At 39.0% G+C, this 25596-nt stretch overlaps 1 protein-coding gene across 1 annotated transcript in view; it reads left to right on the forward strand.

Annotated features, from left to right (window-relative positions):
* The window catches only part of LOC126334896 (calcium permeable stress-gated cation channel 1-like), a 211224-nt gene extending 196976 nt beyond the window's left edge, over positions 1 to 14248 (forward strand). The window contains 4 exon segments of the mRNA XM_049997600.1: positions 791 to 976; positions 6248 to 6384; positions 6561 to 6841; positions 12363 to 14248. Coding sequence (XP_049853557.1) covers positions 791 to 976; positions 6248 to 6384; positions 6561 to 6841; positions 12363 to 12656 — 898 coding nt within the window. The 3' untranslated portion in view covers positions 12657 to 14248.
* Positions 14249 to 25596: the final 11348 nt, after the last annotated feature.

Raw genomic sequence — 25596 nt, forward strand, 5'->3', positions numbered from 1 at the left:
TTCATGCATGACGGGTTTCCAGCATATTTCCATTTACAAGTGTGCTGGCTTCTGTCTTGGATGTATGATCAACATTGGATAGGTAGACGAGGGCCTGTGTCATGACCTCAAAGGTTTCTGGATTTAAATCCCATGGATTTCTGTGTATGGGGTCATGTCAAAAGCCTGGTCTACAGTACTGAGATCAACTCTTGAGGATTTATGCTTGCGGATTGACTCAGCCTTCCAGCATTTACAGAATTCCCCAGGACTGCCTGAGAGAAATTGCAACTCATTTCAGAGATGAACCTGTTTTTTGCATTCAGATGTAGTGACATGATTTCAAATACCTACTTTAACACTGAGAGATGCCATGTGTTCATAGACGTTGATGAGCTGCCTAAGAAAATGTGTTACAGCTCAACAACTGTTGATTTGTGGACCTATGTTCATTGGGGCTTGTAGTTACTTTTGGCCTATACTTTCCACATGTGAATTATTAACCATCACTTCTGAAACACCCTGTATGATGAGTTGTTTTTACAACAGAAGTATAGTAACTGTGAAAATATATAAAAATCACTAAAGAAAAATGTTATAGGGATAGTAATGGCATGGATAATGAGATAAATAAATATTGTGGTGAAAGGACACTCCGAATGCTGTAGAGAGAAGAATGGCAGATAAAAAATTAAAGAATTGTGATAATGGAATCAGAATGACAGATAAATATTGAGATACTGCTGTGAATTGCATTTTCCATTTAAAGTATCTTTGAAGTGTACATCTAATTTCTTGTTCTCTGTTACAGTGCACAGGCATTTGTTGAATGGACACTATCAAGAAATGAAACTTATCGATGGAAGTGTGTGTTCCTGCCAGATAAGGGAGCATTCTTTGTTAACTATGTAATAACATCAGCATTTATTGGAACTGCTCTGGAACTAATAAGATTTCCTGAACTGATCATGTATGCAGTAAGACTGTGTTGGTCAAGGTAAGGATGCTTACAAGCTACAGTTGCTGTTTTCCAATTATGGAAATATGAACAGACTAAGACATAAAGAAATTAAACATTGACCTGTGAGTGGGCATCAATCTAAATTAATGGGCAAAGTTGAAAATTTGTGCTGCACTCGGATCTCCTGCTTACTAGGCAGATGCACTGACCACTGCACCATCCAGACACAGTGGGCATCACAAGTGCATGGACTACCCTAGCGCTCCTCTTATCAGACTCAAATTCTCAACTTACCACCCACTATGAATGTAGTGCCGCTTGCCCTTTATTGTCATTTCTTCTGGCATTTCGCAGACTCCTGTAAGAGTTAGAGCTCTTCAGTTGTAATGCACACCGGGCTCAAACTCTTACATGAATCAGTCAAATGCCACGAGTAAAGAGGATAATGGGCAAGGGGCCTACATTCGTAGTGTGTGGATAAGTTGAGTCATGTTAGGGTAGTCCTTGCAGTTGTGATAACCACTGTGTCCAAATGGTGCAGTGGTCAGAACATCCACCTAGTAAGCAGGAGCTCAGGTTTGAATCCTGATCCGGCAAAAATTTTAAACTTTCCCCAATGATTTAAATCGATTAAAATTAAAATTTAAAACAGTCTTGATTGCAATTTTGTTAAAGTATTTTTTTAATTGGAATGAGTGACCAGTTTCGACTCTATGAAAGTCATCTTCAGACTCCGGAGCGGTGGATGGATACTGCTAGAGGAGTTCCTTCAACCATCGACGCTCGTGTAACTGGAGTCCAGCAGTCATACAATGAAGACTTTCATGACCAGATGTTTCAGCTGCTGAGAATTTTCTAGCAGTGTCCATCCACCTCCCTGGAGTCTGAAGATGACTCATTCATAGAGTCGAAACCGGTCACTCATTCCAATTAAAAAAATACTTCAACCAGATTGTGATCAAGACTGTTTTAAATTTTAATTTTAGCTACTTTTAAGATCACTGACTGTTTTCAAAAATTTCAAAAATCTTATTTAAATCTATGGCCACTTGCAGCCAATGACCGTAATTCCATAGTGTTTTAATTCATAGTATCAGATGGATCAAAATGGTTTTTGTTCTTTTGAACAAGTGTGGAAAAACAGATACCATACATATATGAGCAGACTAAACTAAACAGAGGGTCAATTAAAGTGTGCTTTTCAGTCACTGGAAATGATTGGAAAATGCTCTTTATGAACTGCTTTGAAAATTGGTATTCTCATTAACTTCACTGTTGGCTTATGCGACATAAAACACATTGCTTATTCCCAAATTATTATTTCACTTGGCAGCTGAATGCTTGCTTTTATCAGTTTTTCTGGGAGATTAAATTGTAAGCTCACTAAGATCTTTACTTTTAGCCAGGAAACACTATACCAAAAGTCTTAAGTACTTGGCAGAGGGTTCATCCAACCATCTTCAGACTATTTCTCTATTGTTCCACTCTCTAACAGTGCATGAGGAAACATGGACAGTTTTAAATCTTTCCTTGTGAGCTCTGATTTCTCATTTTATTATGCTGAACATTTCTTGCTCTGTTGATGGGTGTCTACAAAATATTTTTATGTTTCGAGGAGAAAGTTATGACTGAAATTTTGTAAAAGATCTTGCAGCAATGGAAAAAATAATTTGTTTTAACAATTACCACTCAACTTGCATGTTGTATCTGTGACACTGTCTCCTCTATTTTGTCATAACACCAAATTAATCCTCCTTCAAGCTTTTCTGATCTCCATGAATCGTACCTGGTATGGATCCCATACCAAGCAGTAATACTCCAGAAGAGGACAGACAAGTGTTCCAAATGTATGGCTGCAAAGACACAGTTTTTGGTGTGTCTTACCCACAACATTCTCTATGTGATTGTTCCAATTAAAGTTTTTTGTAACTGCAATCCCTATGGATTTAGTTGACCTGTCAGCCTCATTTTATTTTCCAGCAGAAAGTTTCAGCCTATAGTTTTGAGACAGAATGATAACAATATGAAATAGTAAAAATATTATCTTGGTTAAAGGCAGAGCTATGTTAAGGCTGAGGGAAGGAAATTATAAAATAGTAAAACAATTTAAGGATAAGTTTGACTAAATTAGTTGTGGATGTTCTGTAACACTAAAACAATATACCAAAACCAATATTTCAGCTGCTTTTGCCGTGTTCATCAGGGCAATCAAACATCTAGGTTTGATTATAGTCTTCCCTATACATCACCCTACTGTGGTTGCCACATTGTGTCTGACATCACCATTCTGGAATGTAATTGAATGACCCAAAGTCATTGTGCCTGTGTAAAGGTGGTTGTACAGAAGGCTTACTGTCTGTGATACTCTAGCAGGTGATAATAAGTCAACTTTGAATCAGCAGTTTGTAACCAGGTAGCGTTTTCAAGCTGCAAGATATGTCTGCATGGCTCTGCTTGATTATACTGTTGAAGCCAGGTTTTGAGGAGCTGTAGACTGACAAACACATGACCCATTTGAGGTACTGTTGGCAGCCGTGGTGTCAGCATTGTGTAACATTCTCCCTGTTCATGATGCTTGGTTATTTAATTCCTTAAATTCCCTCCCAGATTTTCTGACGCTGCATTCATGCTCCCAATAAACATGTGTTTCTTGAAAACTAGTAAGTTAGCTACAGCCCAGGTGGACTTTTGGTGTTGCTAATTTGTCATGTAGCCCAAGTTACCTGTAATGTTCGTAGTCTAATATGCAAATGCTAGGTGTCTCCATCACTCCTTTCTTACCAAAGTTTGGAAATGTCTGTTGCATGGGGAGCATACAGTTCTTGTGGGCCTCGTTAGAGCTCAGGATGTGGAGCTCCTCTGGAATATTGGCTTAATTGGTTTGTGGTGGAGCATCTTGACTATGTGGGCACTGACACACATCACTTGAGATAGGGGAGCAGCAAGGAACTGTTCTTTATTTTTCTCCTGTGTCTTTGATGTACCTCACAGCTTGAAACTAAGCTAGTATATCAGATTGGTCACAAGATCAAACATCATTTTAGGCTTCTGAAAGATTTAGTATATGCTCTTCATGGTGGGGGGCATTTATGGACTTTGTTGTGAATCCAGTAACATTTTAATTGGCGAGACCAATTACCACGCACTTGCAGGAACATGAAAGTGGCGTGTGTGACTTGGACAACACTGTAGATTGGCAATAGCTGAAAATCACTTCTGCTGTAGTTGCTTTTGATTTTCAAGAAGCCCATGTGCTCTCTTGGGAGCCATAAATGCAGAAAATGCTTGATGCTATTCTCATTCCCCACTGGGACAATATGCTTGGTCTATGTACTATATATGTAATACTTTCCAACACTGATGCAGTGGCTGCTTGATATTCTCACGCAGCCCGAGTCAGTGGCTTCTTCCTTGCATTAAATGAGCTGCTTTCAGCTATACAACAAAGCACAGCTTTGAGTTGATAGTACTGCCATAGGAACTGCTCAGTTCAACCTCATTTATGCTGTCCCTGACATTGTGTAATATTGAAATAATGACTCTTCTTCCTATTGTATTAGCTTATCTTTCTTAATAAATGAACTATTACTAAAAAAGATTCAGTTTTATCATTGTTCAGTTCTATCAGATTATGATTGTGCAGTGAAATACTTAATATTTATTTAATGAAACTAGATTTGAAGTTACATATTGAGTTTTTTTAAGACTTGTGGTCAGAAATCCAGTAATAAACAAAACTTAAATAAGCACATTCAAATTACAAGGTCTTTTCTAAAAATTCTGGAACATTTGTAATTTCATGCCACTAGTATTCTGGAATGACATGCAGTTGGCATACCTGGACGCACCTGTGTTAAATTTGTAACTGTCAGAAGTTTCATTGTTGTATATCTGTTAATGTTCAGTGCTGTAGTGAGTAGAACGTTGTTACACAGTTTGTGAATTTCAAGATGGCAGAGTTAGAGGAGTAATGCATCTGCATTAAATTTTGCCTGAAACTCAAGAAAACCCATACAGCAACACACCAAATGATGCAGGAAGCCTGCAGTGAGGAGTACTTAAGCCATATTCGGGGTTATAAATGGTGCAAATGGTTTAAAAATAACCAGACAGAAGTTAAAGATGATCCTATTTCAGGACACCCTTCAATGTTTACTGATGACGCTCATGTCAGGAATGTCAACAAAATTATGCATACCAATTGAAGACTGATGGTCCAAGAGATTGCAGAAGACAGTGACATTTCAGTTGGATCATGTCATGAAATCCTATGAGAAGGAAAAGGCCTGAAATGTGGCAAGACAATTCATGGCTCTTGAATCACAGTAATATACCTGCATATTCGCCCCTGTGGTGTGTGACTATTGCACAAAACACAAAACCACTGTGCTGCCACATCCTCTGCACTGTCTAGGCCTGGCCCCATTGTCCTTTTCTTTAATTTCCAGAGTTGAAAGCCTCATTGATAGGACAAAAACTTATAACAGTAAGTGAGGTAAAAGACAATTCACAGAAAGCGCTTCACACGATCCAGCCACAGGCATACCAAGACATCTTCTGGAAGTGGAAATGGCATTGGGAATGGTGCACAATTGTGACAAGGGTATTTCGAAGGAGACCATTCACAATTAGGAGGAGGCAAGCGTAGAAAAATTTTGAGGGTGAACGTCATAATTTTTTGAGTGGACCTCATATGTTTCGGCTATTTCTTTAATTATGTTAACTTACTGCTTTGTTATTTCTTTTGTACTTATTACAGTGAGAAGGCAATGAAGTATAAAATTTACTTCTACTGCAAACTGTTTTGTCAATGATAGTCAGTGGCATATTGAGAGCTATTAGTTTTGTAGACTTCACATTTGTTCTTAATTTTTTTGTTGAGATGCAATAACTTTTTCTTGCCATTGTAATAGTTAAGTGTAAATTATCTTACACATGCAGAATTCAAAAAGCATGTGTGTCTGCAAGTTTAAACCTTTATCAAAAGATAGAATTTAGTAATGTTTAATTTAAGATATTTAATGTACTCACTATGGATGCAGCTTGTGCTTTCCTTTCAGTAGACGATATTACACAAATTAAATACAGAAATGATTTTCAAGTTAGACTGCAATATCCCTTCATGCATGAAAACTCTCAAGAGTGAAGGGTGAGGGTGTGTGTGTGTGTGTGTGTGTGTGTGTGTGTGTGTGTGTGTGTGTGTGTCACGTTTTGTTTATAGTTATATTAATGTCAGTTTTATGCTTTGCCATAGAATACAGTCAAGGTGTAAAAAGAATAATTCTCAACATAATTTTATTATTTCAGGTCAAAAGCAGAAAGTGCAAGTGTTCGGAAAGCTATCTTCTACGAATTTCCTTTTGGGGTTCAGTATGCTTGGACACTACTGATCTTTGCCACAACAGTTATATACAGTTTACCTTGTCCACTAATCACACCATGTGGTAATTAATTGTGTACTTACTAGGTTAAACTAAATTTACTGTTATGTAGAAACTTCAGGTCATCTTACGTCTGTCATTTTTAATGTTTTATAGCATTAAATTACATTGGAAATGTGCAACAGTCAAGCAATTGTGTACATGCACATTTATAATCACATACTTTTGCACAATTTCAGGTCTTTTATACATGGTGCTAAAGCATTTTGTTGATCGTTACAACATATACTGGGCATATGGGCCATCAAAAATCAGTTCACGCATACATGCATCAGCCATAAACATTGTAATATTTTCAATTTCATTGCTGCAGCTGAGTTTTGTTATGCTGTCATACATAAGGAATGGCTTCAGGGACATCACCATTTATTCTGCAGTTGGGTTTTTCATTACAATGGTGTTTTTGTGGACACAGGTAGTGTTCCACTGCTGCAAGGGTTTCAGTCCAATATCTTATCAGGTGAGGTTATAAAAATATATATTAATCTAGTATTAAGTTTTTTAGATTTATGATGCTCATTTCAATGTGATTACTATTTCTTCTCTCTTCTTTTCTCTGATACTGTCTTCATTTTGACTTGTGCTAATTGAACATCTACAACAAAATATAGTTGTAAAAAAACTTTCTATTTACCAAGCAGCAGAAATAGGAGACAGGTACATTAAGATAGCCATAAAAGTGCTAGAGATTGAAAACTGTAGCTTGTTTGTTACAAAGAAGGCCAAGGAAATAACACTAATTACAAACTAAAGAATTCACTGAGGCCTCTGCATGAACAGAAACACAAGCAGGTAGATCGAGAGACAAATTAAAAGAAATGCCTCAATCAGTAAGTTAGGATTAACACACTGCACAGTCAAGAGAAAGACAACTAGGGTAACAGAAGCTTAGATGAGAGGATGAACAGGAGCAGCAAATAGTAGAGAAAAACTGAAGGAAAAATATGTAAGAAGAGCAACAAAATAAATGTGTGTGAAACAAAACAAAAATCAGACTGTGGGAAGTCCAGGTCAGAATATCAACAATATTATGAAAAGGAAATCTTGGTACACACTGTAAAGATGACATATTGAGTTGCAGACAGGCAAAATGAAAGACTGTTACACATTGAGCTTTTTGCCAAAGCCTTCTTCAGAAAAGAAAACACACACATTGCCACCAGAAAGCACACCTGACCACCATCTCCAGCTGCTCGGGCCAGAATGCCATTCTGATCTAAAGGGGACAGAAGTGTGTGTGTGTGTGTGTGTGTGTGTGTGTGTGTGTGTGTGTGTGTGTGTGTGTGTGCACGCGCTGCGCTCTCTTAAACTGTTAAGGATAGAAGCTTGAAATTTGAAGCTGTTGATCGTATACTATAGGCATTACTTAAGAAGGGATTTTTTGAAATTATGTCCCTAAGCAGGTAAAATAGGGGATGGAAGGTTTCCTTAAAATATGTCACTATTAAAGCAGTTTTGAAGTTATAACTATGAAAATTATTATTTTGTCTTTTAGTCAAAATAAAAAAATGCATGGTTCAGAATTTTTGGAAATATAACCCCTGTGGAGGTGAAATGCTTTGGGAATAAATCACTATTAAAGAACTACTTAAGCATTTTCAAAGCTACATTTATGAAAATTGCTATTTGACAACCCCTAAGTAGGCTGAAATAAGGGATTGAAATTTGTATGAAAACATATTAAAAACAAAGATTCCAAGACTTACCAAGCGGGAAAGCGCCGGCAGACAGGCACATGAACAAAACACACAAACACACACACAGAATTACGAGCTTTCGCAACTGGCAGTTGCTTCGTCAGGAAAGAGGGAGGGAGAGGGAAAAATGAAAGGATGTGGGTTTTAAGGGAGAGGGTAAGGAGTCATTCCAATCCCGGGAGCGGAAAGACTTCCCTTAGGGGAAAAAAAGGACAGGTGTACACTCGCGCGCACACACACACACACACACACACACACACACACACACACACACACACACACACACATCCATCCGCACATACACAGACACAAGCAGACATATTTAAAGGCAAAGAGTTAAGGGCAGAGATGTCAGTCGAGGTGGAAGTACAGAGGCAAAGAAGTTGTTGAAAGACAGTTGAGGTATGAGCGGCGGCAACTTGAAATTAGCGGCGGCAACTTGAAATTAGCGGAGGTTGAGGCCTGGCGGATATCGAGAAGAGAGGATATACTGAAGGGTGAGTTCCCATCTCCGGAGTTCGGATAGGTTGGTGTTGGTGGGAAGTATCCAGATAACTCGGACGGTGTAACACTGTGCCAAGATGTGCTGGCCGTGCATCAAGGCATGTTTAGCCACAGGGTGATCCTCATTACCAACAAACACTGTCTGCCTGTGTCCATTCATGCGAATGGACAGTTTGTTGCTGGTCATTCCCACATAGAAAGCATCACAGTGCAGGCAGGTCAGTTGGTAAATCACGTGGGTGCTTTCACATGTAGCTCTCCCTTTGATCGTGTACACCTTCCGGGTTACAGGACTGCAGTAGGTGGTGGTGGGAGGGTGCATAGGACAGGTTTTACACCGGGGGCGGTTGCAAGGGTAGGAGCCAGAGGGTAGGGGAGGTGGTTTGGGGATTTCATAGGGATGAACCAAGAGGTTACGAAGGTTAGGTGGACGGCGGAAAGACACTCTTGGTGGCGTGGGGAGGATTTCATGAAGGATGGATCTCATTTCGGGGCAGGATTTTAGGAAGCCGTATCCCTGCTGGAGAGCCACATTCAAGGTCTGATCCAGTCCCGGGAAGTATTCTGTTACAAGTGGGGCACTTTTGGGGTTCATCCCTATGAAATCCCCAAACCACCTCCCCTACCCGCTGGCTCCTACCCTTGCAACCGCCCCCGGTGTAAAACCTGTCCTATGCACCCTCCCACCACCACCTACTCCAGTCCTGTAACCCGGAAGGTGTACACGATCAAAGGGAGAGCTACATGTGAAAGCACCCACGTGATTTACCAACTGACCTGCCTGCACTGTGATGCTTTCTATGTGGGAATGACCAGCAACAAACTGTCCATTCGCATGAATGGACACAGGCAGACAGTGTTTGTTGGTAATGAGGATCACCCTGTGGCTAAACATGCCTTGATGCACGGCCAGCACATCTTGGCACAGTGTTACACCGTCCGAGTTATCTGGATACTTCCCACCAACACCAACCTATCCGAACTCCGGAGATGGGAACTCGCCCTTCAGTATATCCTCTCTTCTCGATATCCGCCAGGCCTCAACCTCCGCTAATTTCAAGTTGCCGCCGCTCATACCTCAACTGTCTTTCAACAACTTCTTTGCCTCTGTACTTCCACCTTGACTGACATCTCTGCCCTTAACTCTTTGCCTTTAAATATGTCTGCTTGTGTCTGTGTATGTGCGGATGGATATGTGTGTGTGTGTGTGTGTGTGTGTGTGTGCGCGCGAGTGTACACCTGTCCTTTTTTCCCCTAAGGGAAGTCTTTCCGCTCCCGGGATTGGAATGACTCCTTACCCTCTCCCTTAAAACCCACATCCTTTCATTTTTCCCTCTCCCTCCCTCTTTCCTGACGAAGCAACTGCCAGTTGCGAAAGCTCGTAATTCTGTGTGTGTGTTTGTGTGTTTTGTTCATGTGCCTGTCTGCCGGCGCTTTCCCGCTTGGTAAGTCTTGGAATCTTTGTTTTTAATATATTTTTCCCATGTGGAAGTTTCTTTCTGTTTTATTTGTATGAAAACATTGTTTTTTAAAAAAAGCTAATCAATGAAAATTGGTGTTTGACTTCTAAATAAATGTGTTTCATGGAATGGAAGTTTCTGCAGAAATATCATGACAAGAACTCAAAAGACAGAATTAAAAAAGACACCCTACACCAGCTACTACAATTGCTTTTAGATCAGAAGCAGTTATAGAAAAGAATATGCTTCTATGGCCTTAATTAGTATGAAAAGATTGGGTGATGTTGCAATTTGTGAACAATGCAAGTATTAAACTGAAGTAAAGAAATATATATAGATAAATAAATCTGTGCAGATTTCAGCATTTAGTGCAGGACAGGCAGGAGAAAAAAAAAGTACAGTAAATATGGATTCTAAAATGCATACACATTGTGAGCACTACTTCATTAGAAGAGATGTTTTACATGAGTCGAGATGAAAAAGTGCCCATAGCTCTTAAGGTATGCATTTTACAGCCCGTGTTTGCAATTAGGATTTCTTGCTTTGAATGATCATCTGTCATATCCCTGAATGTTGACCATTTCTCCTGGACACCGTGTTGTTTGCAGTGTTCCAAAAAGGATTTTCAATGAGCATTACAGAAAAACTGTTAAAGATAATGAAATGATTTAAATGTCAAATTGAAGAAAAATTAAATTTCTTTCTTCATACACCAGCAATTCAGGCATATCAAGATAAATTATTCCTACAATTGTGGTGGTGTTTTTTTTTTTTTTTTTTACACTGTCATTTGTATGGAATGTTTGTTTGAAAACAGCAACTGTTTAAGAAAATTTGGATTGTTATGAATTTCATTTAACATTAAAATGGCGAATCTTGTACACTTAGGGCGATCGGTCAGTTTTCTATCTTGTCTAATGTGAATGTTGTAGGCAAGCAGTCATAGCCTTTTATAAATGACATTGAAAAGTGTTTGGTATGTTCAACTCAAGACTTCGTCAAGCAAGAGATTTTTTTCAGTCTTCTAATATGAGTGCATGATTTCTTCATTTGTCTTCACTTGCTGTCAGCTGGCTCTACAACACACTTCCTGTGTCTCGAAACTGGTGGACCTGTCGGGTACATTTTGTCCTGGATAAGTTTCCCAAAAGCAGTGCTGCACACTAATAGTTGATTTAAACTAAGCATACCCAAGAACCACTTTGCATCCTGTTGCACAGTCAACATTGTACTGGGGTGTCACACATGCCAGTAGAAAACTCTTTGGCACATGTCAAGGTGAAGGCTTATATGACACAATAAATAGAACAGTTATGTTATCTTAAGTTGAACAAATTTCAGTAGCACTTTCTCAAAATTACAGCATTCTTTTTTTAATATCCTGCTTATATATAACTGCAAAAGTAACTCTTGTTATGTTTCCACGACTACGGCATTGAAATGATTTCAATTAAATTTGGTATGAGTATAGCTTGAACCACAAGGAAGGCTACTCTAAAAAGCTCCTAAGAGGTTGGGAATGGAACATATTTCTTTACATCAGCAAACATAAACAGTGTTAAAAAAAAAAAACTATTAAATTTGTTGCATAATGTGCAAGTCATATAATGTACAGCTACTTCGATAGCACATTGCGTAGATGTGCATTCCTGCCAATGCCCCTCCACACACAAACCACTCGGCAGTGATGCTGCATGTACCACTGCACCTTGGTTGGAGCAGTGGGGGGTGGGAGTGGGGAGAATGGACATAATGAGCTATGCTTACCTGAACAAGCAGCCACACGAGGACAGCTGACATCATTGTGCATACTGTAGCTTACTCACCATAACTCACCATAACTCACCATAACTCACCATAACTCACCATAACTCACCATAACTCACCATAACTCACCATAACAAAATTACTGGCATTCAAGTGCAGCTATGGTAGGTAGGTAGGTGGGTTGGGGGAGGGAGAGGGGGAGGAAGAAGGGGAGGGGGACTTATATAAAACTTATTACATTTTCAGTTGATGAAAATAGTAAATGTTGGATGTATATTCTAACTCTTTATTTTTTTCATTGGTGTTAATACTAGTTTACTTTCATATGTGACTTACTTTAACAACTATTATGTACATGACTTTCATGAAATAGTAAAGTAATGCTGTCAGGTATTCTCCTCAGTATGTTCTGTTAATCATTTGTAGTTTATCAGCTAGATGATAGTGGTCCTAATGTGATTGCATTGTTTTGACATATACATTTTTGTTGCTACTGTTTGTCAGTGTTTAGTATGTGAAAAAGTGAAGCTCACAAATTTTACAATTTTTACAGAATGGCACGCACAATAATTGGCAGTCTCCCAGTTCTTCAACACACACAAGCCCTGAGCACAACAGTGGAAATGGAACAGTTTACACATCCCAGCACCGCTTTGTTCCAGCTGTTCTTCGGCCCTCTGTTTTAAGGCAACCAGATGTTGTGAGTGTGCAGACACCTGCTGAGGGAATATCAGTTTTGAGGAGGACGTATGGCACTGGTTCACCAGATGGACCAGCAGCTCTAACGTCACCTGACCACATACTACTTTATCAGGATTATGAGGGCGGGCATGGTGCTGAAGTGTAGCCTATGGGTTCCGGACCCTACTAGTTTATATTGTTACTAGTCTAGATACAAGTTTTAATGTCACTGAAGAATAAATAGTTCCATATACTTGAGAGATTGCTGAAGAATTAGTACACTGGCAAGCAGTGATTTTTTGATGTCTATGATCTCTGTTTCCTATAGCTTTCTTATAAATTTTTATGAAGATTGTGAACACTAATTTTGGACGAAGATATTGATGAAAGCATATTTGGGGGGTGGGGTTTGTATTATGTACCTGCACTGTCATATGTTTCTTTGTGCATTTATTCATGGTGCTATCGGAACTTTTAATTGCATTACACTATCTGGATTTTTGCATCAGCTTAATTATCTGCATGGTTTTTAGTGTTTTTAGTATGGACACTGGAACTGAAGCAGTGAAGTTATAGTTACCTATCTTAAATTAACGCTCTCATCCTGCAGTGTTAGGTTTTGGATAATTTTTAATTAATTCAATGACTGATACCAAATATTTTGACATATTTTAAAACATTTACTTTGTAAGTGAAAGCTCAGTGTGTTTATTTTGGACTCTAACATGTTAAAACACTAATTTAAAAGTTGGGTTCAACAACTCAGTTTTGTAGGTTAGTGCCTTCACTACACATCAGTTTGATCAGTGTAGTGTCAGTGGCTCTTAATTTATGTGCCAGTATTGTTTATAGTGGCAGTTAATGCTTACCAGACATTTAAACAGTAAAACTGACATTCAGTATTTACCAAAGTGGTACTGAAACTAACTTTTTCAAGCTATAAGTATCACACGATGAACAGTAAGGTGATCTCTGATTACCTGTAAAATTATTGTGGGGAGGGGGTGGGGGGGGGGGGGGGGGGGTCTGACACAAAAATATATTACCATTAAATGTAGTTTGCTCCGTCTCCTGTTTGTGTGCATAAAATGTATTGTGGGAAATCATTATTGTCTCTCTTGTGATACAGACTGACTGAAAAGTAATGTGCTGTGGTTTTATTACATTATTATATTGTATATTTATTAATAAATTTAAGAATTATATTTATGATGATAATTCCTTCCATTGTAATAGATTTGTAAACACTACAAAATATAATATTGTCCACAGATCATAATTGCTATGAACATACTGAAATATAGCATTAACTATAACTTGTTCAATTTAATATAAAACATCAAACACTCAGATTTCAAGTAAAACATTTTTATGATATTTTTATTTAATTATAGAATTTCATTATTTTATGAAAAATTATGGAAATACCATAGTTAGAATTGCATCTAAGTATCAGCACTAATTACTTACACAGGGGTTTTGTAATGAACCTCTGAAAACGAACGTCACAGAAATATAAACACAATAAGAAATAAGATAAGGGCACACTCTAAATGCTAACAATAGAGAAAATATGGTGAAACGTGTGTGTGTGTGTGTGTGTGTGTGTGTGTGTGTGTGTGTGTGTGTGTGTGTGTGTGTGTGTGTGTGTTTTCATAGAGGAATGTTTTGTGTTTTGGTCAGTCTTTTCTACTATCGGGCAACAACAACGAAATGTGACTAGTCTTCAAGCTTAAATAAAGCACCTCGTTGCTACGACATTTGTAGAATTTTTTTGTGAACTATTTCCCTTTTTAACCTGATGATTTTAGTATTTCTGCTGTTCCTCATCTTATTCCCCCCCTCCCCCTCCCTCATGCCTGCCCCCCCCCCTCTCTCTCTCTCTCTCTCTAGCTCTCTCTCTCTCTAGCTCTCTCTCTCTCTCTCTCTCTCTCTCTCTATCTCTCTCTCTCTCTCTCTCTATCTCTCTATCTCTCTCTCTCTCTCTCTCTCTCTCTCTCTCTCTCTCTCTCTCTCTCTGTCACAAGGGCTTTAGTCTGGGCTGGGGAGTGTGGTAGGTGGCACAGCAATCCAGCCACATCAAACAAACAAATCAGCCACAACAATGGCAATTGATAAGTGTGATGTACATGTGCATCAAACTGAGGATGTCAATAATGTGTTGGTCCACCTATGGTCCTTATGCAAGCTGTTATTTGGCTTGACATTGACTGACTGAGGTGTTGGATGTCCTCCTGAGGGACATTGTGATGTATTCTGTGCACTTGGTGTGTTCATCAAAACCCTGAGCTGTTTGCTGGACCCTCCCCATAATGCTCCAAAAGTTCACTACAGGGGAGATATCCGGCAGCCTTGCTGGGTGAGGTACAGTTTTGCAAGTTTGAAGTCAAGCAGTAGAAACTCTTGCCATGTGAGGGCAAGCTTTATCTTGCTGAAATGTAAGCTCAGGATGGCTTGTCTTTCTCTTGAATAAATCTCCAAATTACTAGTCTTCAAAATTATCTAATTTATAACAAATAAACTCAAAAGTGCAAATTTACTTTGCTCTACACATAACATTAAAAGTGATATTTGCTCGATTACACAATATAGCAATAATTAAAGTATTGTTTGTATTTCATTGTGTTTTCGTGTGGAAAACAGCTTGCATTTTGTGAACAGTCACTGTTTGAGATACCTCTGGATAACTTTGAATATGAACACATTAGTGTACATTTGACAGTGTTATCCACAAACAAAAGAAAGGAACACAACTACTAACCTTGCAATTGCTCCTCCTCAGTTTCTATAGGGGCTTCCATGATGAACAACTGACATACATTTCATTGTGGTCACTGGTCCAATACATTGTTCCACACTGAATTCACAAGTCCTTTATTTGCCGACATCATGCGCAGTGACAGTGGACAGAGCACAGAGTACAAATGGATTATGATGCATAGTTCACTCCTGCTGTCAATGGTATCGGCCGTTGAGTGCAACAGCAATGTGTACGTCGCTAAATGCGACAAACGTTCAGATAAGCCAAATATCAATAGGCATTTCATAATAATTGTATACTGTTATCACAGTTTGTCAATACCTTAAATGCACAAAATGTATAGGTTAGTCTACTTGTGCTCTCAATGCCTCATAAGTTCATAGCATGTTTTGGAAACAATTGTGAGTATGTTGAAGGGACGATATGGTGTACAGTCTCATTGAAGGTATAGGTCAGGGTGCTCTATGTTAAGACAATGCACATGATCAAACAGTTTTTTCTGTATCATTTTCTGGTGCTAGATGGTGATACACCCTTCAGGGCCTCATCCCTTGTAAATGTCAACCACACAAGAACGTTTCTACAGCCTGAACAGTGCCTTGATGGTTATGTGGATGCAGCAGCACCAGCAACACCTTACAGCAGTAGGGTTAGCACCATCCAGGGGTCTGAGTGACCTGCTTTTTGATTTTTAACCTACCCCAATCTTTCTCTCTGTACTTGCCAAGGAAGGAGCTAGTAATTCTGAAAGTTACGATAGTGTATGTACTTTGATGTGTCTTTTGGCACTACTGAAATTTTGCTGCCTCAAGGTAAGTACTGGCTAGCAGTTCTTTCTCGTAATTTGATAGTTATCTTGACTGAATTTTCCCTTTTATGGGATTATGGTACATTTCACACAAAGAAAAAAAAATGTATATTTATTTGTAAAACTTACATGGCATATTATACAAGTGTACTGCTATTTGTCAACTTAATTACCATGGTATTCAAAGCCTTTGATGAGCCAGGTATAAACATTTCTGGATCAGTCACACACCTCTACTATAAACTCACTCCCCAGTTGTTGAGTTTTTGATCATAGACACTCTTCAAAATAATGAAGAGAGAGAAGTTACTTGATGTTAGATCAGGTTGGTTTACAAATGTTTCAAAGAAAACCGTTTGCAAACTTGGCTGCTCTACGTATGATGAGGAGTTAAGCTTGAGTTAGGCAACTAATACCTCACTTTTAACAGTTACTCTTGCCTCTTGTTCAGTGTGGTCTGACAAAGTGTTCTGAAAGTCTTCCAGAATCTGATTGTATTTATGGATTGACCTGACATGAAAAATTAGTCAAAAAAATTCTAGGATTATTACAGAAGTCTGTTGTCGTGATCTGTTACATCTGAATTCAGCGCCAAAGTGGACCCAGAGTGCCGTCACTGTATTGATTGTCTTCCTCATTCCTGTATCTAATTGGCACCCTAATGTTCAACTCACATTACAAGAGTTTGGGAATTTTCACCCATCTGTTTATAACTGGTGAGAAAATCCTGAACTGACAAAATAAAGTTTCTTTTCGGTGGTCTCCTGTTCCTCTAGTTGTCCATAAAGTTTGATCATCTGCTTTATATCACTTCACTGGAAACAATTTCAATTATGTGGAAGATGTTAGTGAGCTCCTGACATTTTGTGCTGATAATTTAGTAAATTAGGGCATTCACTTCACATTTGTAAAAATGGGAATTCCTGGCTACTTGTTTAAATGTGATTTTTCCGCAAATGCTAAACTCCATTTGTGCCTGTTCTCTGCATTAAACACTCACTATCATGTATCAGTACTAACTTCTTTCGAGCAAATGTCCCTCAGAGTTATACACACATTTTAAACTTACTTTCCAGTCTTCTTTGCAGAGTACTACTGTAGCCATTCAAAGTTAGGCAGAAACCCATAATTCAAGAATGAAGGACTGGATTACTATTAGTCTTTTTATCCTTGTTAGTCCAAAAAAATGTCAACACTAACTAAAGAACTAGTGAACAGCAAATTGCCCACTCCTGCTATCAAGTCGCAAAAAGAATGCTTGTGGCTGCTACACATCTATAGCACTTTTCTCCACCTTTTACCACAGTGTTGTCAACAGTGCAAATTATATAATGTTATCACAGGGACATCTATTTACGAATCAAAAATGTGTATCAAAAGAAGAACGTACACTAGTTCAATTTTTTCAAAGAAAAACATCGTGAAGTGTCTGTTATTATGTAGATGAACATCTGGCTTGGTCTTCCAAAGAGGTAAAGTCAACAGGAGAGTACCAGGAATGCAGAATCATTTGTATTAGCAGTAAGCAAATATGCTGAAATACACTAAGGAGCCAAAGAAACTGGTACATCTGTCTAATAATGTGTAGGGGCCCCACAGGCATGAAGAACTGCCACAACACGACGTGGCATGAATTGGATTAATGTCTGTAGTAGTGTGCTGGAGGGAATTGACACCATGAACCTTGCAGGGCTGTCCATAAATCAGTAAGAGTTCAAGGGGTGGAGACATCTTCTGAACAGCACATTGCAAGGCACCCCAGTTATGCTCAATAATGTTAATGTCTGGGGAGTTTGGTGGCCAGCGGGAGTCTTTAAACTTGGAAGAGTTTTCCTGGAGCCACTCTGTGGCCATTCTGGACATGTGGGGTCTTGCATTTTCCTGCTGGAATTGCCCAAGTCCATCGGAATGCACAATGGACGTGAATGGATGCACGTGATCAGACAGGATGCTTATGTATGTGTCAGTATCTAGACGTATCAGGGGCCCCATATCACTCCAACTGGACATGCCCCACACCATTGCAGAGCCTCCACCAGCTTGAACAGTCCCCTGGTGACATGCAGGGTCCATGGATTCATGAGGTTGTCTCCATACCTGTACACGTCCATCCACTCAACACAATTTGAAACAAGACTCATCCGACCAGACAACATGTTTCCAGTTATCAATAGCCCAGTGTCAACATAAAGGTTTTGTGTGTGTGTGTGTGTGTGTGTGTGTGTGTGTGTGTGTGTGTGTGTGTGTGTGATGCAGTCATCAAGAAAACTCACATGGGCCTTCGGCTCCATAAGCCCATATTGATGATGTTTCGTTGAATGGTTTGCACACTGACACTTGTCGATGGCCCAGCATTGAAATCTGCAACAATTTGTGGAAGAGCCGCACTTCTGTCACACTGAACAATTCACTTCAATCATCATTGGTCCTGTTCTTGTAGGATCTTTCTCCAGGCGCAACAATGTCGGAAATTTGATGTTTTGCTGGATTCCTGATATTCGTGAAGTGGTCGTATGGGAAATTCCCCACTTCGACACTGCCTCAGAGATACTATGTCCCATTGTACATGCACTGACTCTAACACCACATTCACTCTCATAAATCTTGCTAACCTGCCATTGTAGCAGCAGTAACTGATCTGACAACAGTGCCAGATTGTCTTATATGGGCATTGCCAACCACACTGCCATATTCTGTCTGTATGCACATCTCTGTATTTGAATACACATGCCTATACCACTTTCTTTGGCACTTCAATGTATTATAAATTGATAGATACTCAAGATGATTGTTGCCTATCCAAGTGACCTCTTCTACTAAGCCCATCAACAAGCAGCAGTTTGTTTTCTGCTTTAAGCTAGTGGATGTTGTGGGCATTGGATCTGTTCCAACATACCCTCACAATGAGGGTATCAGTGGTCTTGTAAATAGCATATCTTGAAACAATCCTAATAAGCTTCTGTGCTAGAAAATTTCATGGCCTATGGTGACTCTGAGAATAATGCCTAGTCAATATGCGAAAGTAGTGTTATTACCTCAAATTTTACTCTTGAAATCAGAAAATAGAAAGCAACTTCTAAATCAGGGATTTAGCTTTGTCTCTCACTGCCTAAAATCCTTCCAACATCTCAGTGACCTCCCACCATCCATGGAATTGTAGTAAACCAATCACACTCTGAAGCACTATTAATCATTTTTAGTTAACTGGTGACTCTATATTGGGTATAATCATCCAGTGGACCTGGACAGTACCATGCATTGCAGCTTTACCATAGGTAAAAGATAACTTGTCAACAAAAATCTATCCAAATCAAGTTACCACTAATAATTGTACAGGAATTTTCCCCTCATATCCTCTTTATGTACATTTCTGCCTTTAAATATAATTTGAAAGACTTATTTCATTCCATTAGCTCTCTTTTTAAGTTATCCTGTCATATTCAACTTGGATATTTCCTTCTCATCTTACTCTTCCATTTAACCTATCAAGCATATAAAACTTACCGTTAGTAGTAGTCCAGAGTCTGAACGTCGTTTATTAATGTATTGTTACTGTCTATACAAAGTCCTTTATTGGGTGGCATTGACTTCGATGTTGATGAGAGAAGAAAAAAGAGATGGCAATAAAAGAAATGATACAAAAAATTCACCTTGTGATTGAAGCCTCTTTTTTATCTTTGCTTCCTAATATATAATTATGGAAATACCATTCTGCCTTTTCTTTAAACACCCCCTTTGTCAGTGGGGTTATTTATTTTCCTAGCATCACATTGTGGTAATTATGGGTATGTTTGACATTCGCAGTACACTAGGTATTTTGCTCCAGTTTGTCATTTTTGTTGATTCTGAGTTTTTATGCTTGTACAAGGTAAATGAAACTGTACTTTCTAACACGCAGTGATCAACAGTGGGATATGAAAAAACAGAATCAACTAAGGATGACAAACTGAAGCAAATCAGCTGTACTGCAAATGTGAAAGCTACGTAAAAATTAGTATGTGATATCATGAAAATAAATTAACCCCTGACAATGGTGAAGTTTCACTGAAATGTGTTTTGGGTATTAAACAAGAATAATTTATATTTACTTGAGGCAGAAGCCTATTTCCAAAATTATTCATAATGTAAAAGAACCATCTTTGTCATGTAGTCATTTTTAATTCATTATTCACTATCCTTTCCCTAAGGTTTTCGTTAGTAAAGTTTCTCTTCTGCCCATGCAACAAGGGCCTGCAGATTCCACTAGGTAACTTGAAAATAGCCTCAGGGCATTACTTGTTATCTTCAGTTTGCTTGTTGACGTTTCAGCACATCTGCTTAAAAATACTGCCAAAACTGAAGCCATACAAAGAAGGGCAGCAGCAGTGATGACAGAGCTGTTTGACATACAGATGCATGACAGAAAGTGGCATGACTGGACTGTGAAAAGATTGGGAATTTGTACAGGCACTGATGACCACGCAGTTGAGTGCCCCACAAACCAAATATAATCATCAGCAGCATTTAGGTGTGCTTCGAACAATTTAAAGCCAGTTCTGCTAAAGTATAGTATATTGAGTCCTCTTAATTACACAGTGAAAGCAAGCACTTTACTATGAAGTGACACACACTACATGATAAGCTTTAAAAGTCTGGTTTGGTTCCAGTGTTAATATTTGAGAATTTTGGCAATCAGCAGTCAGTTTGAGATGATTGCTTTCCTCAAAAGTGGGAAATTCAAGTACTCCATTTGGCATGCAGTTTTCATTCAGTGCAGCACACACAAATTTTTGTGAAATACCAAAATCTGAAATATCATAGTTATTTTAATTATCTTCTAAACATATCTTGAACATTCAGTTATTGCTGTCAAACATAAAATTGCTCCATGTGTAATACAGTAGTTCTCAAAACAGTCATCTGAGGCATGTGATTTTCTTTCGTATAATTAAGAGCTAACTTCCAACAGCTGGTGTGTACAGACTTAATGAAACATTGTCAGAGTGAAATGCCATGTAATACTGAATCATTACTGCACTTGCCTGAAACATGTTCCTTTCCTTTACTCTCCTTAATGAATGTTCATGAACATCAGAGTTGTGTGTAGTCTCAGCACTAGCACTTACACTACAAATGATACTTTGAGAATGTTGTAAGACTTTCCTGACTGTCATTACAGTTAGGATCTTCTGTTATTTCCATCAGATACACTGTGTTATCTCAAGAATGCAGCATAAGTTGAGCAGTAGAATGTGCCACAGAAAGTACAGATGACAGAAGGAATGTCTCTGTGGTTAGGGCCCGATGTAAGAGAATGCATGCACAATTTTTCTGCAAGCAAAGTGTTATTCAGTTTTCATTGACGAATACTGGTGATTCCTAAGCTGGAGGTCATCTGGCCATCTGATTCTGTGTTGCCAACGAAGTTTATGGCCAAGGACACAGATGTTGTCATATATGGAGCATGCACAGAGTGCATAGAACTGCCACTTGATCTCTTGGAATCTTTCTTTCAGTAACTGCACACTCGCCATTTGGTTCAGTATGTGTTGACTGCTAAGGTTGGTGAAGAGCTACTGCAATGCTTGCTTCTGGATGCAATGGAAGCAGCTGATGTTGGTGTTTGGCAGTGTTGGGCCCACACAACTGCCGCATACTCAGTAAGTGGTCATACAAAGCATTTGTAGACGGGTATTCCAACACAAAGGATATAAGCTTTACACTGTACACAGTGCCCTGCACTGGATGTTGTTGTTGTAGCAGTGTTAAATGCTGATCCAGTGCGATTCCAAGATAGTGGATGTCATCTGTTCAAGTTTGTCTATGATGTGGACTTGTTGCAATGCAACTGACATTTATTACCTACATATCCATCAGACATGTTGTGCAAATCAGTGTGAATTGTATGGTGGAAGGTACTTAGCACAGTACCACATCTTAGGGGATTCTTCTTGTTCCAATCATGTGTGGAGCATGCAAAGAATCACTGCTTAAATACCTAAGTGTGCTACTAGTGATGATGATGTCTCCCACCTTAGTCACATTAAACAAGAGCTGCTGTATAGTGGCCCAGTTCACTAGCTGATATGCAGCACATTGCAGCCAGGCCTGCACAAGGTTGACTCTGCAGTTCTTCATGTAGTGCACTGTATCTTCAATGTATGCCGCCAACTGCACTGCACACCCTGTCTCTGAGGCAATCCCGCAGTACATAAAATATCATATAATGGGACCCACCACTGAGCCCTGGTTTGATGTGGTGATGGCTCGAAGTACCATTTCCAGCTCAGGTGCGAAAGGTTCAGTGCTGAAGACAGTTTCTGAGCAATCTTACACATGATGATGGGGACTTGTTTATGCAGTTTATCCAAGAGCACTTCGTGCCACATTGACTCAAAAGCTCTCAAGACATCAAGTAGAATTATATCCAGGCACCCCTGGTTATTGCCAGTGTCCATAGCCTATTCTACCATACCAAGTATTTGGTGTGATGTCAAATGTCCTTGTTGGAAGTTGTGTTGTACATTCAGGATGACCCTCTAAGCACTGACTTACTGATGGGTGACTGGACTGAGGAGTTTCTATCAGACAGATGACAGCATGTAATTTGAAATGGAGAGAAGTCTTCAGACATAAAAGTAACTTTGGGCATGCCCCAAGAGTGTGTTGTTGGACCATACACATGACCTAGCAGATAATGTCAGAAGATTCCTGAGGCTTTTCATAGATGATGCTGTTGTATACAAAGAAATCACAATGCTAGAAAATTGAAGTGAAATGCAGGAAGACCTGCAGAGGATCAACGCTTGGTGCCAAAAGACTGGCAACTGGCCCTGAACTTAAGCAGATGTAACATTTTGAATACGTACCCAGAAAGACCATTTATTGTATGAGCAGCTGAGAAGTGGGTGTTGCCTGGGTATGTATTTATTTGTCTTCTATTAGTCATCTCCTCTTTCCTTGCTCTCTGTCCACCCCCCCCCCCCCTCCCCCATACATCTCCCTGGTGCATACGTGCATACAAATATACGTCCATTTTTAAAACAGGTATGGATTACACAATTGCAGATCAATTCCTGGAAGCAAATTCTTCCATAAAATATCTAAGTATCATAAAATTAATGGCTGGTGAGGCAGATGCCAGGCTGAAATTCATAGTTTAAGTATCCTCAGGAAATTTAGTCTGTCAACAAAGTAAGTAGCATACCTTGCAGTCATTCAAACAATCCTTGAATATTGATTGTTAGTCTGGGATCTGCAACAGATAGAATTTATAGATGGAATAGAGAAGATCTAAAGAAGAACAGCAAGTTTTGTTATAGGTTCATTCAGTAAGCATGGAAGTGTCACGGAGATGCCAAGTTAACTCCAGTGGCAGACGCTGCAAGAGAGGCAATCTATATCAAAGTGTGGTCTAATGTTAAAATTTTGTGTGTACATTCCTAGAACAGCCAATCTGTATATTGCGTCCTTATACATATGTCACAGAAAAAACCGTGAAGACGAAATTAGATACATTCAAGCTCACAAGGAGGCTTATCAGCAATCCTCCTCCCCATGAATCATACACAACTGGAACAGGAAACAGAGGAAATATTGGAACACAAAGTACCGTCCACCACACACCATAAGGCACCTTGTGGAGTAAAGATGTAGATGTAGGGAGCTTGCAGATCATCTCTGGCTTAAAGGGATTGTGATGATGTTTGCGTGGTTCCAAGTTACGGATGCCAGACACCAGAATAGTGTTGAAGGTTTCAGGTATGTAACTGGCAACAGTAGGAAGTATCTGTTTGAACATGGTGACATCTTCTGTTGGAGACATTGAATTGTGGTGGGCTTCCTCAGCAGAAAGTGGATCATTGTTATTGTTCGCTGCTCGTACAACCAAAAAAAGTCAGAAGCCAGTCAGCAATGTGGGCTTGATCTGTCAGATTGTCAGCTTTCATAAAGTTCCACTCAAAGATGTTTCCCACGATGTCCACCACCTCATTTTGCCTGCTGATATTGGCATTACCACCTTGTAGCAGTGGCATTTGTGGCAAGTGCCACTGAAACCAGTGTGTTGTCTGCCACATGGTGTTTGAATACATTACTCCAGAACATCTTAAACAATGCTCATGCATGCAAATAGCAAAGGAAAGACAGGACTTTCTTACTAGAGGCCATGAAAGTCGCCATCATTTAACACAAAGGATTGAATAATTTTTCCAGTTGGGATTTGAAATTGATGCCAATTTTTTGGACTCAAGACAGAGGTTCTCCAGGTAAGCTGAATGAGCATTAAGTCTCTACTCAAAGGAATACGGATGTAATAATTTTATAAATGGAACTACTTACAGCCTCTCTCTTTCCAATCTGGTTATTCAGGACACATTGTACATTGAAGACTTACATGTACAAACCTGAAGTTGGTAAAGCTTTAATTTTATATTCAGAATACAGTGCACAATTTTCTAATTTCTAAATTAAACCAAAGAGGTAGTTGAACTATACAGATTTGTTGTTTTTATACCAAATTTAACATTTCACAAAATAGCTCATAAAATGAGATACTTAAACAGTGACCTGATGGAAAAATTGGGCTGTATTACTTTTACAAAATAGGAACATACTAAGCTGCAATACAATATAGGTTAGTTACAAAGATTTAAGTAAATACAAGGATGAGGGGGAAATTCCTGGATTGCTAGTTAGAAGACAAACTTCCTCCCCCATAGTATCTTCTCTTAAACTTAAATTATTTAACAATTCAGAGACTTCCTTCATCAGGATACAGATCAGCTGGCTGTTTTTTAAGGAGTTCTTTGTGGAGTGGGGGAGTATTCTGTTCGAGACCATAGACGTATCACAGCACTGGACTGAACATATATTTGAATGTTGTGCAGGATCAGTTGAATTTAGTGAAACCAAACTTCTCATTTTTGTTGTTTATAGGTCCCCTAACTCTGACTTCAGTGCATGATTCACTTTATAGGAAGTACAAGAAATTAGTTGTATGTGGTGACTTCAATATTAATTTTGTATGTGATTGTGCAAGAAAAAGGACATTGGTAGATCTCCTAAATTCATATGATCTATTCATTCTTCATTACTAGATGGGCATTCAGTTAGTAAAAGGGTGAATGTCCTTTCATACCATGATACACAAATTTTAACACCTTAAGGCTTTTGTGCTCAAACAAATGTCACATATAATTACAAACTATGTAGGAAAGTTAATCCAATGGAAATAGTGTTTTGTAAACCTCTTCAAGGAGTGGCAGGATGTTTATAGTGTCGATAACATAGATGACAAATATAATGCTTTCCTTAACACATTTCTCATGCTCTCTGAGAGTTGCTTTCCATTAGAATGGGGTACTAGCAGTAAAAGGCAGCCTGGGTGGCTGATAAGTGGAATAAGGATATAATGTAGAACAAAGCGGGAATTATGTCAAAACGTTGGAAGTAGTCCCAGTGAAGCCACAGTAGCCCATTGCAAACAATGCTGTACGGTGCTTAAAAATGTTATGAGGAAGGCAAAGAGAATGTGTTATGCAAATAGTATAGCTACTT

Source organism: Schistocerca gregaria, chromosome 2, assembly GCF_023897955.1.
Source record: "Schistocerca gregaria isolate iqSchGreg1 chromosome 2, iqSchGreg1.2, whole genome shotgun sequence".
In the NCBI taxonomy this organism is placed as follows: domain Eukaryota; kingdom Metazoa; phylum Arthropoda; class Insecta; order Orthoptera; family Acrididae; genus Schistocerca; species Schistocerca gregaria.